Consider the following 19,807-nt stretch of genomic DNA (forward strand, 5'->3'; position numbering starts at 1 on the left):
ACAAGGTACTCAAAACATATTGACAAACCAATTCTAAATATAAATAATTGAATTATTTACATTTATTTACTTAAAAACATATTATCCAAATTTGACTGATGATGACTTACCTCTAAAATTCAACTCAACTGACTCAACACACACAAACACACGCAATAACTAAAACTTAAAATGACCTAAATTAGAATATGAAATTATATGAGCCGTAAAAAGTCAAAATATACTGGCCGACAACGCACGGAATCTATCAATCCTTTTCTAAGACGCCTTATTCTATTAGTTGAGTAGCTGGTTAAATAGTGCTGGTGTGTGGAAGGGGCTTCCGAAGCTCTCAGTTGACAAACGAGGTGATACGGGTGGAATTTCATATTCTGCCTTCACACCTTAAATAGGTCGTCGGTCAGTTATATAAGTCCTAATTAGTGCCGACATTAACGCTATGCGCTGATTACATATGAATATGTAGTAACATCTTAAACTTAATGTATAATTATAACTCCTAATGAGTAATTATAACCACAGATGGTCAACCCTTGTTAATGAATTAATTTATATTCTTACTGCCCCTGCGAACTTTGTTTCGCCTTAATATTGAAATTATACTTATTATACGCAAAATGTTGCATCGTAATGGAGAAAGAATATTTGAAATCTTTAGTAGTTTTTAGAGTTATATTTCTTTTGACGCGTTAGAATTTTTTACGATGCGCGCGCACACCGTTACAAAAAACCGACACCCTGAAGTAAGCTAACTACATTGCTGCTGCTGTACATTACCTACATGAATAAATGATTTTTGTTTGTTTGTTTTATAATAAAAGTACAATTTATTTTTGCCATAATCGATTCAAGAACAATTTATATTAATTTTAATTCAAATTCAAAAATCATTTATTCATGTTGGTAAGATAATGTACACTTATGAAAGTCAAAAAAGAAATATATATTAAATGCTTCTAATTTTACATTCACTGCCAGTTCTCTTTTCAAGGGTGTAGAACGGAAGAGACGAACTGGCAATAAACTCTTTTTAATCGCCAAGTTTTTTCTTTTCCAAATTGAAACACAAATAATGATATCTAAACTCGTTAAAACCCAGTAAAGTTATTTTAAAAGACTAACTACAAATATTAAACGAGAGCGCAAAATTAATATTCAATCCGCGGCCCAAAATTAATTTCGCCCAAATTCATTATCAATCTATTTCAGTGATAAGATTAATTGGTCCGACTATGGGGTATGGGAATTAAATTCAATATACCACTAATTGTCGAATCAACTGAATAATTTGGTGTATGATAAATTTTATCATCTAAGAGTTTATAGCTATAAAAAAATGATAAATATTTTTAGATATACCACAAATAAAATAGATAGTTCGGACTTATGATTACCATGTTAAGCTTTTAAGATACATCTTTGTTATATTTATGATAATTTATTGAAAAAACATTTTATTCTTCCGGTTCCTTCAAGAGCTTTTCTATCTTAATCTTGAATTAATACATCGTTTGGAGCAGATGCAATGCAAATGTAAAGACGATTACGAGAATGGGAAAAACATTGACTCTATAAGACCCTAGAAAAGTAACAAAAGCTTAAATAATACAATTCGTAATTGTTTTTAAATTCATTTTAGGATAGATATGAAAATACAAACACAATTTTATACGTTCGTTACTGTAGTTTAGTTATGACAATTATGACATGTGAATACAAGCGAATCAAATTAATCTAATATAAAAAATTCACATCACGGTGTTTGTAATTAAACGGCTTGGCCGATTTTGGTGAAATTTTGTGTGCATATTGGTTAGATCTGCGAATCGGACATCTATTTTGCATCCCTCAATATTTTAAAAGTCCACAATTATTTTTATTTTGTCTGATTTTTCTCTGATTAAAATTATGTTTAATCCTAAATTCATCAAATTTTTCGTAAAAAGTAAAATTGAATTCGTTAGGCTATTTCTAGTAAATATGTAAGCAATATGTTAATGTCTTATGTCTGTTAGCATGGCAAATGCAATTCCTAACAATCGTAACCTTTTATTCTGAATATGTTATGATTTTAACACAAGCGATGTTTAGCATTTTTTACTGTCGGTTTAGTTGTAAATGAAATTGGTCTCTGAGTATGGACTGATTTTAACTCAATTATTTTGTATGGGAATACATTTTTTTGTTATCTACCTTGTACTCTTACAAAAATTTATCTACTTCGCGAATTTTCATTTAAAAAAATTGCTATTTTTTTACGTTGTACGTTGAAAACCTGCGTTCGCCTTGGTGGGTTTTTACCACTGCTTCAATAGTAATCTAATTTCAGTATAGTAGATAAAAAGTAATAATGATTTATCATAATTTTATTATTTTGCCACAAACGAGGCCGGTCTCCAATTAATATATAAGGATAATCTCCTATGACAAGCTAGAATATAATGTTAAAATACCTTCATACCTGTTATTACCGTCAACCAAATAAATAATCACAAACATGTGTGTTAATCTTTGACATATTGGCCCATCGTGTTACTTTCGAACTTCCCTTAAGTAGTTCAGAGGGTCCATCTTGATCACGCACTTAGCTAAGCCTACGTAAGACCTCCTTTAAGCTCTTAGCTTAGGCCTATAGGTGACTTAGTGTTTTTGTTGATCGCTATAATCGTTCAAGTACAATAATAATAGTAATAAAGCCTTTTTGGATACTTAAATCGTTAATAAAAACCTAAACATAACAATCAAATATACAGTATTTATAATATTCTTAACTTACATAATAATAATATTAGTCAAAATAAAAAGGAAATTAAAACAAATATAAAAAAATGTGAGCCGTCACGGGACGCCTGGCAGATGTGAAACATCGACATTATTTTGTAAAAGTAGTATGCAGAAAAGAACAAACTGTGATAGGAACTAAATATGTCATAATGATAAAATAAAATATTACGATTTTTTTCCAGATAACGATGACTATTTGTTGAATAAACATTATTTTCATTAAATATTTTTAATGTGAAATTTACTACTGCATTTAGACTGTATATCATATAGCGTGGCGACGCGTCGCCACGGCATGCGTCGCCACGCCAGAAACCGGTTTTACGTGCGGCTATAGATGTTTCACATCAAAAGTATTTCCTGTGGCAGTGTGACTGAAATGCTGGCAGCATTTTCCGCTGTATTGCGATGCTGTTTAGCGAAAGCACCTGCTCTGTGGTCACCGGTACTATCTACCAGGTGCCAACTTAAATCTTTAATCTCTACTCCAACTCCTCTCTCTACTTAGCGCTCGTAATTAAATATCTTTCTTTATTGAATTTTTAATAACAGTGCGACAAAGGAAGGACATAACTAACATTGATTTCATGCGTCCTACAAAGTTCTTACAAGCCGTTTTAGCCCATATATCCCTCAATTCCATTTCAAATGTTAGGATTTACTTATAGCTAAATATTAGTAGTAGAGTTCCTGTGAATATCGGCCCTCTTGGGCGAGGATCGCCTCCTACCCTTTCCAGATGTCTCTATCTTTGCCAATAGTTTGCCAGTATTTTCCTGCTATTTCGATGAAGTCATCATCCCATCTTCTTTTTGGGCCACTCTCCCTTCTATTATGTACATCATAAGAGTAAATGTTAAATTAAACATAACCCATTGATGTCGTTGCGCCTTTGTACAACCTATTTTCGAATCAAAAAATATTTTTATTTCAGAATATAAAATTAAACCAATAAAGACATATCTAGTGCAAGTTATCAAAAATCCAGTAGTTTAATCAGGTTAGCTCACTGACTCAATCACCTTCGATTAAATAAGTAAGTACAGTCGCTAAAACAATACAATACATTATTTAAAGAAAATCAAGATAAGAATCATAAAGTGAAATCGTCGTGTTCATGTTTTCCATTTTATAAATAGAAGCGAAGAAAGAATATAATTAAATGAATCATGATTTTCGAAAAACAAATGCACGAGTAAACAGCTGTAATATTTTTGAATTTGGAATTTCTTACTAAACATTTGGTCAAGTTGTCAGTATGGCAAAACGCCAATTAATATGTAAGGACTTAAATGTATTTATTTATATCTTGTCCTATTTGTCGTGTAGTGTCATACTGTCATACATACAAAAGTAGGACATTAAACTTTTAAATCATTTTCCACATTAACAAAGCTTTCTTCATACTGTGCGATAAGATTTAATTTGGGAATCAAGTAAATACGTCCATCTCGTATAATAAATAGTTTATCCTAATAATTACAGTACATTTCTCTTATGTTACACTGACACCATAATGTGATAAGTAGCTATTTATTTATGTATAACGATACTATCCTAACAACCGATAGTTGTATAACTTAATTACCGTAACAGGAAATTTATCGTCGCTTTTGCTAATTTGCTTGATTGTTTCGGAGACAGTGTAAAGCACTCACAATGCCTTTGTTAAGAGGATGTGCTGCCACAAATTCGTTCTGCCCAGTTCCTATGGGACAGAATGAATTTGTGGCAGCAAACAACCTTCATTTCTACCGTCACAAATTTAAGCAGACTTCAAATAGAATAAAGACTTCAAAAATCACGCCATGGCATTTAAAACTGGGATCTTTATGACCCTTATACAGATAAACATTGGTTTAGTACATTACATTTTCTTGATAAAAAATATAAGATTTATTATATAAAACATATAAGAAATACATTTAATAAATTGTAGTGAATTTTTTGTCATCTTAACTGTAACTGTAATGTACTTATATGTAATATAATATGTTATATTGAAAAATTTATTAGTTATCATTAAATTAGGATTCAAATGGTTAATATAAACTTAAATTTAAAAAATTATAATCGTGCCATCTACATAACCCATGGATCTTTATCATATATCTTATTTTAAGACAAGATCCTGGAACTATTCAAGACAGAAAGCAAAATTTCGAATTCTCTTGAAATAAAATATTTTAAATCTTTAAACGTTATCAAAATCACATTACTAAAAGCACTTTTGTCGGGGACTGTTCTTGCTCCATTTCAGTCTTATTCATTGATCGTTTGAGTGGTATTGAAGCGAAAATAGACTGATAACATTTTATGGACGTTATTGAATCCTAGACACAATATTTTCACCTATTCGCCTTTTTACGGCGTCCCAAAGGAATGTTTTTTGTAAAGGTCATCGAAAATTACTGACAGAAACTAGCTTTGTTTACAAACCTTCAAGGTTCTATTTTGATAAAAATAAATCAAGTGAATACTAGATTTCGTCAGTGTTATATTTGATAATACTTAACAATTCGACTTAGGATCCTTCAAGAAATGAGTGTACCATTTCTTATAACCTTGATGGCTGGAATTCATCAACAGTCCGTTTCACAAGGCATTTTCTTTTGCGAACTAGCGAACTTTGGAATCGACTACGAGAGATACGATCTCCAACTATTCAAAATTCGAGCGTACTTTATTATTTATACCTTTAAAGATGGGTGTCTATGGGCTGTGATGACTACCCATTTTGGGCGTCCCGCAGGCTCGTTTGCCCCCTATTATATAAAAAAAGGCTCACTCGCTAGCCGTCTCGCATTGACTAACCGTCATAGTACCACTTAACATCCGGTAAGCCTCCTGCCCGATTGCTTCCTGTTCTATATACCTGTTATTTTTATATATGTTCCCCTTGATCAAGGGGATATCCATAGAAAGGGTCTTACTACAGGATAAGTTTCAGGATAATAACTATAAAGTCTCATATGAATTTTGCGCTGACGCATCGTGATTCTTCATCAACAGAAGAAGCTTTACTTACCTATATCAATATATGAATCGGTTTTAATCAAAATATATTTATTATTTAATTTAGATTTTAATATGACAAAGACCCGTCTAAGAAGATAAGTCTCTCAAGTAGATAAGTCTGTAGCACTGTATTATTATTTTCAGGTGGAAGCAAGCGTGCTACAAGATTGACAGTGGCAACCGCTATAGGAATATGGCTGCTTGCAGGCGCCATTGCTACACCGGCCTATATAGGCTCGTATCTCAGAGAATTCGTTGTTAATCCAACTAAGAAGGTAGGTCTTAGTATTTTCTGATATCCTTTAAGTTTCAAAACCCACCCAAAAGTAAATCCACTATTGTAACAAGTAGGTAATCACGTTGAATCCGCGACATATTTATAAAATTTTGTTTTACATAAACGAACACTGTTACGATTATTTAATTTTCCATCCGAACATTAGTTTCTCTGGAATAAAGTCAGTTAGTCAGAGTAAAAAATAACAACTAACCGTAAAGAATTGACGTAACTGGACTATCAAAACAAACGTTTAAACTGACTGTTGTTTCAATCCATATTGGTTTTAACCCGAATGGGAAGTTTGAACTATGCTTTTGTGTTGACAATAAACTATACTTACGAGTTCTATAATATCTAGTAGTTTTGGACAGACTGGGAGGTTATATGAAACCTCTTGAGGCGCATGAGGGTAATTTTTTTACGGATGAGAAGTCACGAAGATGCAGCGTTTTTGTAGAAGAAAAGGTAGAGAGTGATTGAGAGAGACTAAGAAAAATACATGCTATTGGTTGATGTGTTCGCTTAGTAGTCACATCTTGAGCAGTAAACGCAGATTTTATTTATTTATATTATCATTAGCATGTATACAGTATGCAAACAATGTGAATATAGATATACAAATACATGGACATAATTATATATATATTATATATAAGGTAAAAGCCTCAATAGATGATCATGTTCATCTATTGAGGCTTTTACCTTAGTAATAAATAATTTACAAATAAGTTTCACATCTGACATGTATACTTTGTACGCACACCCTTTTATATGTATGTGTAGATTCGATTAATATTAGGCCGATAGTTTTCATTCTTGTCGTCTGTATTTGACCTATCAGACCAACTGAACTGAACGATCAAACGCAGTGACAAAAATTACTTTGAAACATTGACAATTTACAACCATCCATTTTCCAGTTGACACCTTGTATGTTGATTTTTTTTTTAATTTCTGTTCTAACTCTTTAGTTTGAAAGCAATTTAAAGGAATTTGTACTTTGGTATAGCCCTTCAGGCATAAAGCTTCAACACTCAAGGTGATGATGGTGTTTTGTAGTTAGGTTATTTATTGAATATTTAAAAAAAAATCTTTGAATCGTAGATTCCTTTTTACTGTTAATCTTGATTTAACGTAAAATGTATTCTTTCGCTGTGAAACGCACGCTAAAATATTTTTTTTATTATAATATAATAAATAACATGTTAATAATAATTAATTAAAACTAAAACGCCAAAATAAAAGTTCACTATGCTGTACATAGGTACAAACGATTTTAAAAAGTTTATTGTCTCTGGCACATTTCTCCATGTATTGCGATACTTATTTGTTAACCAGAGAAAGACCTAATCGCACAAAAGCCAACATGGTATGATTTAATTAAAATAGATAATCAAATAAAAATAAAATATTTGTAACCTATTCTAATATCACAACACCCTAAATCAGAACAAAACTTCAAATAAAAAAAAATGTGTAAATTTTTGAGGCTTAACTATTTTCAGATCGTCTTAGAATAATCAACAAAGCATAAGTAGATTGAGAAATTATATTCTATTATTATTATTATTTTCATATCATACTGTGCAGTAGAGCAGCCATTATAGCAAGCCGTAGTTGACGAAGTCTGGAGTCCAATTTGATTTGAATTGCTTAAGTTTTATTGTAGTCAAGATCTGAATACACAAGTTAGGATTAGCATTGCTTGAAATCTTTTGGTTACGTTAGTTATTCTTGACATAATTAAGGATATTAATCGATTAATTAGTTGCGTAGGATTTTGTTATTGATTTTTATTTCATTCCAAAGCTAAACATTTAAACCGTCGAATCTATCCGGCTATTATAGTAAATATAGATTAATAGGCCCCCAAAAATTATATAAAATTTAGGTCTTATATTATAACGTAAGTACAATTATAAATTAGAATAGTTTAAGGGTGTCCGGCAGATGGTGGGAACCATACTAACTGTCTGGCAATGAGCAATGGGTTTTGATATTATTATGAATCAAATATAAAAAAGAATCAGTTTTATTTTATGATAAATTTGAGATGGAATTTTCTACACCTTTGTTACCTGTTACCTGCCAAAGCCACCGCTGCCACAAATTCATGTGTGGGGATCATTCTTACCTGTACTACGGACACACACAGAAAAATTTTCAGCTTTTATTAAAGTCCGAAGGTCTGGCACACACGGGCTCTTGGACCAATATATATTAGTACTTCATTTAAGAATAAGTTAAAGCAGCTATAAATGTCCTAGGCCTTGTATTTTTCTTCTTTATTATAGCTACTAGTATGTTTGTCGTTTTCCAGATTTATAAATTTTGTGTATTTTTTCAACTGTATTTTATAATTCAATATAAATTTCAATTTGTATCTTATTTTTTATTAGTGATACTTTTTGTGGATCAATCTAATTTACTTAATATCTTTATTGTTAAGTTGTATCTGTTTCGTTTCCTTAATAAATAAATAAATAGTGTCCCGTACAACCGTATTCGGCCATACCTATCCCATTTCCCAACGTGTTTGTATGCATCATTAATGTAGCCCTCTTAATGTCCGTAGCACTAAAGAAGCAATGGTCGGGAACAAAAACTTATTATTGTGATTGGAATCGTTGCCAGTATCGCTACTAGAAGTTACAGGGCATCGGAGTCATACTATCTACTATCCGGCAAAAACCTTTAATTTTGTAATATTAGCATCATGTATATATTTTTATGTAGGATAATTGGTGTGGGAATTATTTTGGAGTTCTTTCGAATTAGTAGTAGCTGTTAAGATAGAAAAATGTAGTGGAATAAATAAATAAAAAACAAAAAATTACTAACTTAAAAAAATGTATTGATGATTTTACTGAACTTGTAAAGCTTCTATTAAGATTTTCTTCTCTCTAAGATAATCCGCTTACGAAATATTAAATTAAATACGTAATATGATTAATCCCATCTGATATTAAAATTTTCTTGAATTGTTAGGCCTCAAATTGTGTGATGAGAACTTGGAGAAGCTGATCGTGGACTCAGAAGGCAAAAGATCAGGTGGCCGTACACCAACCAGATGAATACAAGTGAAAGACTATTCGTCATCAAAGCTGAACACTGTCATTAGAGTGGCGCTGGACAGAAACCGGTGGAAACAGATAGCTCTAGATGCTTCGTTGCTGACGACGTTCAGACATGAGCTGCCGATTAAAGAGATTTTATTGAAAAGTTGTATGTACTTTCCAAAAGATAAGAACTAATTCACAGCCAACAATATTAAAAATATATGGCGCTACCTATTTAGAGTTGGCCTTGGATTTCTTTATTAGCTTCATGATTGTCAATCTAATTGGCAAGTAGGTGATGTCCTGTCTACTGTTTGGGTCGAAGGCAAGGTGGTTCCCTCACGATGTTTTCCTTCGCCGTCGAGCGAGAGTGCGGACAAATACGTAGATGGATTCCATTTGTGCAGAGCCGGGGATCGAAACTATGACCTCATGGATAAGAGATTTGAACTAGGCCCACTAGGCCAACACTGCTCGTTCTATGTAATTGAAATATTTGTGCAATATGCAAAGACGGGGCAGAAATTAGTATTAAACAAAAGGGCGTCGTTGAACATGATGCCAATTAGTGTTAGAAAAGAAAGCTACAGCATGATTTATGGCTGTTATAAATGCGAATTATTTTTTGCTCTGTGAACCAAGGACCTAAACCATTAATACTTCGGCAGGTTCGGCTCAGAATTATTATGTTTCCATTATTAAAGTCTTTGAGCAAGATTTTGTATAAACAACTAAAAAAATACACTTCTAAATACTGAAACACGAATAAATACTCGCATTCAACTCAGAAAGCACTGTTGATGTGGTGTCTTTATTTATTTATTTGCTGCACCAACAAAGTATACAGTATACTCTTCCCCAAGGTCATAGACTTCACTCTCTGCAAAAATGGACAAACTATACATATGCGCATTTAACACGATCGTCAGGAAACCCTAAAAGTGCGCGCCGTGAGTCAGGCACAGAAGACTGTTCACCAATCAAATCACGAAACTGATAGCTATCTAAGAGACCTTAAAAGGTTATGTATAGTAGGTTTGTTTAAAATCAATTCAAAACACCTATGAAAACACTCACAAAACATCTTTTGATAAAATTAATTTGTAATAATGTAATTAGCTCAAAAATTATACACCTACGCTCGCCAAATCATCTGATCTGAAATGTCAATCAACTGTCAATCAAAAAAATCTGGTCTGGATGCTCCCTTTAGGAGCAACATTCTTTCTCTTCACATTTTAGAAAGTATATTTAGTTTCTTCAAAGAAATTCGGCACTTATTTATTGAGTTCCTAAAAAGTAATAAAGTAGGGATTGATCGCACGACAAATGTAAATCGTTTGGAAACAAAACGAAATTTAGATCTAAACGGGATGACTGTAAAAGACTTGTTTTTAACTCCGTAACACAACTTCTTGCAGGTATTAAAACTTGTCAGTTAAACAAAACATATAAATAATAAAAGTTTATTTGCCTCTTCACAATAAAGCGTTTTACAGGTTTATTCCAATTGACGATCGTTTTGACACCCATTTCGTAATCTACTACACTACAGCATTATTATTATTTTATTTATTAAAAAACACTCCTATATATATAATGTATTATATAATACTATATACACAAAAAGGTTCAAACATTTACAAAAATGAAATGTAGGTATGTACTTAAGTTTTCTTGAAACGTGAACAATCTCTATGGAGTAACATAGCAAAATGTTCCATGTGTTTATATGTAGCTACCAAAAAGGTTATCAAACTTAATGTCATTCAGGCGAAACGAAGTTCGCTGACGCATATATTTTAAAATAAATATCTTAACATTAAATTACAGTTTCTAGTATGCTACCCATACCCCGTGGAGTGGGGAGAAAGTTATGCTCGCACCATGGTGCTGATGAAGTTCCTGGTCTACTACTCTCTTCCTCTGGCTGTCATCGCGTTGTTCTACGTGCTGATGGCCCGGCACCTCGTGTTGAGTACACAGAATGTACCAGGGGAGATGCAGGGCACACAGAGGCAGGTGAGATATAGTCAAGATCAAACAAAATTGTGTGTGTGTCAGCTCCGACGCACGACTGGAGTTTACTCCTTAAGTACGATTGTCTAAACATACGCAAAAAGAGTTTATCCAACTGAAAATAAGATTAATACCATATGAAAGGGTTAATTAACAAATTAATGAAAATAATATACATACATAAATATAATAATATTTATTCATTTTATATACATTTATTATAACTAATCGGCGAAATATTTTACATTAAACTTTTCACAATAGTCAATTTCAGATGTGCACAAATATTTCATTAGTAATGTTGATAAATTATGTAATTATTATTATGTGACAATTATCATTTATTTTTTAAAATAATCCAACCAAATTAGAAAGTTGCGCACCAAAAAAGTAACGCGGTCATTCTTCAGTAGATTTTATCTGTCATATTTTTCTCATACCGGGCGCCTTATATATGAAAATCGATTCTTAAGGAGTAAACTCCAAAAATTTCTCTTCACGTAAAATTTTATTGTAACTCAACTCTTAGTTTATATAGATTATAATATAAATGATTACACAATAATAAATGAAATGCAGAAAACTACAATGGTCTCACTAAACAGATGTTATAGTAAATAATAAATGATGCCGACTATACAAATCTATAACAATTCAAATGTATGATTTTTTTTTTCATTTCGCCTATCGCGCAGTCTATAGTGTTTCGATCAAACCGCCTAGATTTCGTAGAATTTTTCCTTTAAATAAGTTATTTTTTTTAATTAAGTTGTCTATTAAGTTGATTTATGTATTTCGTAAGACAAATAGGTTGTGACAACATTCATATATCTAGTCCCCATACTTAGGAATACGATAGAAATTTCAATCTTGATTTACTCATACATAAAGATCAATGAAAGAAAAGACGACTTTATTTATCAGTTAAATAAGACTGCTTTATTTAAGAATATAAATTAAAGAAATATTTTCTGAATAACTTAACTAAAGTTTAGAATAATACATAACTTCAATCCGTTAAAGTGTTTTTCTTTCAATGCGTAATAGTTATGTTAATAAAAGACAATACTAAATATGCGTCATGCGTAAGTCATAGCGTAGGTATACGTGGCTTTTATTACCCCTTAATGTTTATTTGACTGCCAGGGTCGGACTAATCGGGCATTACACGTATTGGAGAAATACGAAGGATCAACGGGTGACCGAAAATAAGTCGGGAATCACAATATTGGAAACATACACGTGTATTACTTTTCCTTGACGATTTTCGCGTTGACAAAAAGGAGAACAAGACTTGTATGGCGACCGGAGCCTCCTGACCGATCGCCATATAAGTCTGCTTTAATAAAATTATTAAACTATATTTGGTACCTATTTACTTTAGCTTAAGAACGATTCATGATCCACGGGACTAAGCTAAGTGAACACAGTTTTTTATGGAAAGAAATTTGCGAGTTCTTGCCGTTTATGCTTTTTGGAAAATCCTTTCCGGAGGTCTAATCAATCATAAAATGATTGACTATTGATACTTTGTTCAGGTTCCACATATTTTTAATTTTATATTTTAATTTTAAGATCTTTACACAGTTCAAACTCGATTTCACAAATCGGAAGAGGACAAGTATTAGTTTCATGAAGTATTTCGTTGAATAGAGGTTTAATTATTTTGAGGTTAGGTTGGTCAACAATTCGTTATAAATAGGTGATAAAATGGAATCACATATTTTAGCGATTAAGAATCATACATTGGTGGGAACTTTAAATGAAGGTTTCCGGTTGGCAATTCAATATTACAGGTACTTATACTTTTTCTTAAAAGTTGAAAATTCGTTATAAAGTGTTCGTATTTTAAAAGGATATTTTACATAGACTATAATGGACAATTCAAGGGGATTACGAAGAATTTGTTAATCTGTTATATTCAGTTTTTTATTACATTTCGTTTATTATGATTATTTTTTATTACCCGCTTTAAAAATTATTTTAGACGTTTAATTATATTCCTTATGCCACAAGCAACGGAAGTACTAAATGTTTTCTTATTTAGCTTTTCGTACAAAAAGGGTTTTAATAAGATAAATTAATCATACAAACATAGCCTTTGTATTTGTAAGATAGCGTCATAGTGAAATTGATAATATTTATCTGTACGCATTATTACTCAATGATAAGATACATATATAATATAATTCCATAAGAGTTCGGCAAACACGCTACATTTATTTCTGTTTCATACAGACTTTGTTCCAATTTTTATAACCAAAGACAAATACTTGCTCGTTTATGCGCATGGAATCAAACGAAAAGAAATTCAGCTATATATGTTACTATGTTATATATAGGTATTATGAGCCTCAAATGTGTTGCTGAAGTATTTCAAGAAACATTTATCCTATTTCATTTATAATCCAATATTCAAACAAAAAAATCTAATGAAATTTAAATGACAGATCAAAAATCTTTTCCACAGACTAACAAATTAAATAAGACGTCAGTTAACACCCTAGACAATTAATCATATACAGAGAAGTAATATAATTATTACTATATATAGGTATGCATACACAATATACTTAGGCATATAATATAATGAATCATTTAAAGGACATACATACTTTAAGTATTTACATAATTTATTTTAAGGCGATTGAGGTCTTGTATCGAGTCTAGTTAAAGTGCTACGGTTACATGATTTTAGACAAAACATCGTAAACCTAATTAGGCACTAATTAAAGATTTAGCTTTAAAGACATTTATTCTCATAATAGACATTAGTCACTTACATGAGAACACTTATATGCTAACGTTAGAATTTGAAAAAAAAAAGAAACTTGGTAGAACTTTCATTTCCGTAGATTGGGATCACTCAATAGATGGTCTTTTAATCTTAATTTAAATATTGCTAGGCTGCCTGCACTTTTTACATTTTTACTACTCCTACTCCCCCAACGCTCAATGTTTTTTTGCCGTAATTGGTTCTATACTTAGGTAAAATTAAATTATGAGGGCGTCGTGAACTGCGCTTTTGTATTTGATTTTTTTAGTGAATGTAATGTTAGTGTGTATGTAGTCATTTAAAATTTTATAGATTAATAAGCTGGTATTGTATTGAAATAATTGTTTTATATTCATCAGTTTTGTTTCTGTGTAGATTTTTTGTGTGGAAGTTAAGTATGGGTAATGAAAAAGCAATTTTATTAACTTTATTTTGAGCAATTTGAAGATTTGATATGTTAGTTTTAGTCGCAGCTCCCCAAATTTCAATCAGGTAAAGAAGGTGTGATTTAGCCAAAGAATTATAAATAAGAAGACGGACTTTACGAGGAAGGCTCCGAACTATATGTCTAAGGGAACCTCTTAGAGAAGATCATTTAGTTATTAAATGATTTATGTGCGTAAGATAGTATACCGGTAGATAGGCGGTAGGTAGTACCGGTGACCCCAGACCTGGTGCTTTCCTCGCTCAACGAATAAGTATAGCAATACAGCAAGGAAATGCTGCTAGCAGCGGTACACTGCCACAGGGATCAAACTTTTGAAGTTATACTTCTTTTGGCGCGATGGTGAAAAATGATGAGAGTGAATTTTTACGATGCGCGCGCACACCAACACGTAAATTCGACATCGTAAAGTTAGGTCTAGGTGGCATGGAGATCGATAACTATGTTCAAGTTGTATATTTTAGTATTTTTATATTTAGAACACGTGTTTCGTAACAGTACAATTAAACAGTTTTTAAATCAATTTCAAATACGTATATACTTACTAATAATTTATTTATTTTTAATAAAATATTTTTGTTTAAATTTATTATTTATCGTTAATCACTACTGTATCTTAGTTATTTTTTTCCATGTGCCAAAGAAGTATAACTTCTAACGCGTGTACATACACACACTCTTTTTTTTAATTTGTTTAAATTTTATTTTTGTTATTACTGTGTAGGTCAAAAATATTGTAAATACTGTTTAGCTTGACTTGCTCAAAATGTGACAAGTATTATTGTGTTATCTCTGCCTCGTAAGGCAAATTGACATCTTCCTACATTAACAACATTATGCTAACGTGGTTTATGTGAGCACGTGTGTTACATTTTAAATTTTATATTCGGTTTCGTTATTTGTTTTCAAAACTTAAATGTTTTGAGATTTTCCTTATTATATAATATAATACTTCTTACCCGCTCTACGCCCTTGACTTGCGAACTGGTTGTAAACGTAAATTTAATTTGTTTTTTTTTTTGACGTTCATAAGTGTACATGTTTACCTATATGAATAAAGATATTTTGAGTTTGAGTTTGAATATAATTATAATGAGATATACTGCAGTGAAAATATGTTAAGTGACTTTCTAAAGGTTTCCGAATTAAAAGGCTATATTATGTAAATGTTTTGAGTTTTTCCTTATATTTTGTTATTAATTCAGTTTCCGAATTTTAAATGGAATCGGCTTCAAAATTCCTTCACATTTACTTCTAATCATATAATCATCCCTGATTAACACAGGCAACATGCAACTTGCAATGATTGCAGCTCCTTACAAACATCGTATAACACAAAAAGAATGGCGGAGAGTTTTCTGCCACTTCTTCTCGTCCGTTCTACGACCTTTATTTCAGACATGGAAGTAAATGTTAAATCACATTTCACAATATTCCGTTCCACATCTGAGCGTTTTTCAAGGCAGTTTTTGCCGTGCACCACCACTTTGTGGAACCAGCTGCCGACTGAAGTATTTCCGAACCAATTCGACTTAGGGTCCTCAAGAAAAGAGCGTACCAATTCTTAAAAATCCGGGGACGCACTCGCGAGTCCTCTGGCATTGAGAGTGTCCATGTGCGGCTGTATCACTTAACATCAGACGAGCCTCCTGTTCTATAAAAAAAACAGAAGCGTTTAATATTTATTATGTTTTTCTTTATTGAAGCGTACATTGTGTTACCTAAATGAATTAATGATTTTAAATTTGAAATAATATTTTTGAAAAACTTAGGGCCCCGTATGAAAACTTATATAATGAACTCGTACACAGCGGGAAGTATTGATATTAGAGCAATGTAATGTACAACAGTTTTATAGATGACATAAATATCTACAACGTCTATTATAAGTATCCAGCGGTGCGGAAGCCAAGACTGAACGCTTGTTAGATATACAATAGAAATTGCCTTGTATCATCTTTGAACGTAGATTTATTTACGTCTTAATTGTGACATAAATAAACAAAAAATAAATGAGTGGCGCTACAACCTTCTTAGGTCTGGACCTCAGATTTTTGTATCTGTTTCATGCTCATTTGTCAATTTGGTGATCAGCCTCCTGTGCCTGACACACACTGTCGACATTTTCAGTCTAAGGCAAGCCGGTTTCCTCACGATGTTTTCCCTCACCGTGAAAGCGGATGTTAATTGCGCACATAGAAAGAAAGTCCATTGGTGCACAGCTGGGGATCGAACATACGACCTCAGATATGAGAGTCGCACGCTGAAGCCACTAGGCCAACACTGCTCTGCACTGCAAAAATTGTAAACAACAAACAGATAAAGTTTTTATAAAGACTTAACTTATTCTAGACCTTTCGTCACAACATTATATTGTTTAAGAGATCTTTCTCAGATTTTCTAGAAGTTTGCTGGTTAGAAGTCCTAAGAAACTTCGAATTGAATTATTTATACTTTTGTAATATCTTAGTGAAACATTCGGAATCTAAACATTATACAAAACATATTTTGTAGCTAACCTCCTTCGTAACAGCCTTGCTTATTAGATTTAAAAAAAATGATCATGAAACAGATACATAAATCTAAAATTTTACTTTGTCAGCTACAATTAATCTGATCTGTGATTTGTTTAACTGATTTAAATTTCGTCAATCTGATTAAAATTTCGTAAATCTGTGTTGTCTATTAAAATACCTTTTGTAATTTGATAAACTTTATATTTTATCTACAATTATAATAATATAATATAGCCTTTTAATCCCGAAAACTCTTCGCAAGTCACTTTATATATTTTCACTCCCGTATATCTCCGAGTGCGGTGTTCCTCTTGGCAAAGGCCTCCTCTAACCCTTTCCACTGTTCTCTATCTTTTGCGACACTTCTTTTTCACTCTTTTGCGTACAAATTCTTAAAAGGCCGGTAACGCCCTCTAGCATCGAGAGTGTCCATGGGCGGCGGTATCGCTTAACATCAGGTGAGCCTCCAGCCCGTTTTCCCCGTTCTATAAACGAAAACTTCTCCAGTCTTATCTGGTTATATATAATGTTATCTACAATTACTGATTTTAAAGTTTAATAAAATATTTTTTTTTCTTCTCAGATGCGAGCTAGAAGAAAAGTAGCTTTGACGGTGTTGGCTTTCGTAGTGGTTTTCGCGGCGTGTTTTCTTCCGACTCATGTTTTTATGATGTGGTTCTATTACTGGTGAGTCAGTCCATCTTCCATATAGCATACGAAATATATTATTGGTTTGTGCTTTTTGTTTTGGTTTTGTGATGGTTATAGAAAATAAGCTCGAATGCTCTTGTTTTCGAGACACTGGGTTTATATACATGCCCATGTACCGAGTGTCTCAAATCAACGTAGACTAATGAAATAAATATTTTTAATAATTTTACTAACATAGTTATAAGTTTTACTATACTAACAACATATGGACTTATTAATTGGTCTGAAATAAATGTTTTTTTTTAACAACTAATTAACAACAACCCTCATCTAGAAGCACGGGTTTTCATCTTTTTTGTTGACATCCCCAAGTGCCGATGTCGTTTTTTTGTAAAAATAGCAAAAGAACTAAAACCTCCTTGCCTACTTCCATCTTCCCTAGACAATATCATATATGTTCATTTATGCGACGGATAGGCATCTCTTAAACAGATCCAATAGGAGACATCTCGCATCACATCTAGTGTGATTTTGGCCAAACTTCTGTGCTGTTCTGTACAAAACAGGTTTCTACTGCTGCATTTGTACCTTTCACATTTTTTTATAAAACAGCAGGCTCATCTGATGTTAAGTGATGTATAGCCGCCGCCCATGGACACTCTTAATACCAAAGGGCTCGTCGAATCTTAGTCAATTTGGTTGGTTCGGGGATACTTCAGTGGACAGTTGGGTGTAAAACAATTATCGTATATGAGTTCTATTTAAAAAAGTTTTTTTTTTGTTTTTGAGTATTATATTCATGAATGTCGACTCTACGGTTCGCGGAAATATTGTGACCAATTACTAAACACATTTCGAAATTTATTTTAAATTAATAAATAAATAAAATTAAAAAACGCGTACCAATTATCTAGAACGGAATATTCCTTTAAATTCATTGTCTAAATAGAAACAATGTTGATGTGTTTCGAGGTTTTAATTATTGTTATGTAAATAGAAAAGGCTCTTTATTAAATTTATAATATCCTGAGCGATCGTTTTTTGTTTAAATAAACAGTATATTATTTATCTTACTGTGAGTATTCATTACAATTATATATAGGGTGAAACATATTCTAAGGACGGATGATGAAATTGACAATTCGTATTTCGTTCCTATTATATTTTTATTTAAAGTCAACCATATTTAGTTTCATCATCGAATATCCATTTTTTTGCAGAGTACTTCCACTCCACTTCAGTGGAACCATTGATGTATTTTCGAACCACTTGACTTAGGGACTTTTCTATTTTTTTATAGAACAGGGGGCAAACGGGCAGGAGGCTCACCTGATGTTAAGTGATACCGCCACCCATGGACACTTAATGCCAGAGGGCTCGCGAGTGCTTTGCCGGCCTTTTAAGAATTGGTACGCTCTTTTCTTTTCCTATGTCGAATTGGTTCGGAAATACTTCAGTGGACTTCAAGAAAAGAGCGTTTAAATGGCTGGCAACAACAAGCAACTTGCAAGTCCACTGGCGTTTCCATGGGCAACGGTATCACAACACCAGATGAGTCATGTGCCCGTTTGCCCTTCTATAAATTTAAAATAGTCCAAAAATCCTTCTAGCGGTAATTTTTATTAATTTAAATTAACATCAAGTAGGCAGGTCCCATTTGCCCCGTTATATAAAACAACAATGATATGTTGGTTAGAGAAACACTTCTCTTCTCTTCTTCTCTTCCGGGCTGATCTTTTCTGGCTGAACAGATACTACTTATAAGCCTTACGAACGCTTAAATTAAATTTAAATCTTACCATAAACATTAAAAAAAATATTGGACAATTGTTATAACAATTCAATTATAATAACATAATTGATGACTTGCGATAGATTTTATTATTGAATTTTTGTTCTAGTCCAACAGCCCAAGAAGACTTCAACGCCTGGTGGTCAGCCCTACGCATAGTTGGGTTCTGCTTCTCTTTCCTCAACAGTTGTGTCAACCCTATAGCCTTGTACTGTACTAGCGGTATATTTCGGAAACATTTTAACAGGTAAAGTCTTTTTAGTGTTTACAGGTAAACAATTAAATGTATGTATATAGGCTCAAAACACATCAAAAAAAAACCCAAACCAATAACCTAACTGAATCCATTTTTGACCATCTGAAATAGGCGTCTTAATCCAAATATTGATAAAAGTGTACCAATAGACGGATTGTAATAGCCATCTGTCGATACAAGCTGTCCTTGGTAGGTTGGATCTGTGTATGTG

At 32.4% G+C, this 19,807-nt stretch overlaps 1 protein-coding gene across 1 annotated transcript in view; it reads left to right on the forward strand.

Annotated features, from left to right (window-relative positions):
- The window catches only part of LOC110995244 (neuropeptide CCHamide-1 receptor), a 102,917-nt gene extending 83,326 nt beyond the window's left edge, over positions 1-19,591 (forward strand). Inside the window, exons 4-7 of the mRNA XM_022262312.2 lie at positions 5,947-6,077; positions 10,975-11,163; positions 17,481-17,584; positions 19,450-19,591. Of these exons, the coding sequence (XP_022118004.1) occupies positions 5,947-6,077; positions 10,975-11,163; positions 17,481-17,584; positions 19,450-19,591 (566 nt within the window). The remainder of the gene's footprint in view (positions 1-5,946; positions 6,078-10,974; positions 11,164-17,480; positions 17,585-19,449) is intronic.
- The last annotated feature ends 216 nt before the right edge of the window (positions 19,592-19,807 follow it).

This window comes from Pieris rapae, chromosome 21 (genome assembly GCF_905147795.1).
Source record: "Pieris rapae chromosome 21, ilPieRapa1.1, whole genome shotgun sequence".
NCBI classification, from domain to species: Eukaryota; Metazoa; Arthropoda; class Insecta; order Lepidoptera; family Pieridae; genus Pieris; species Pieris rapae.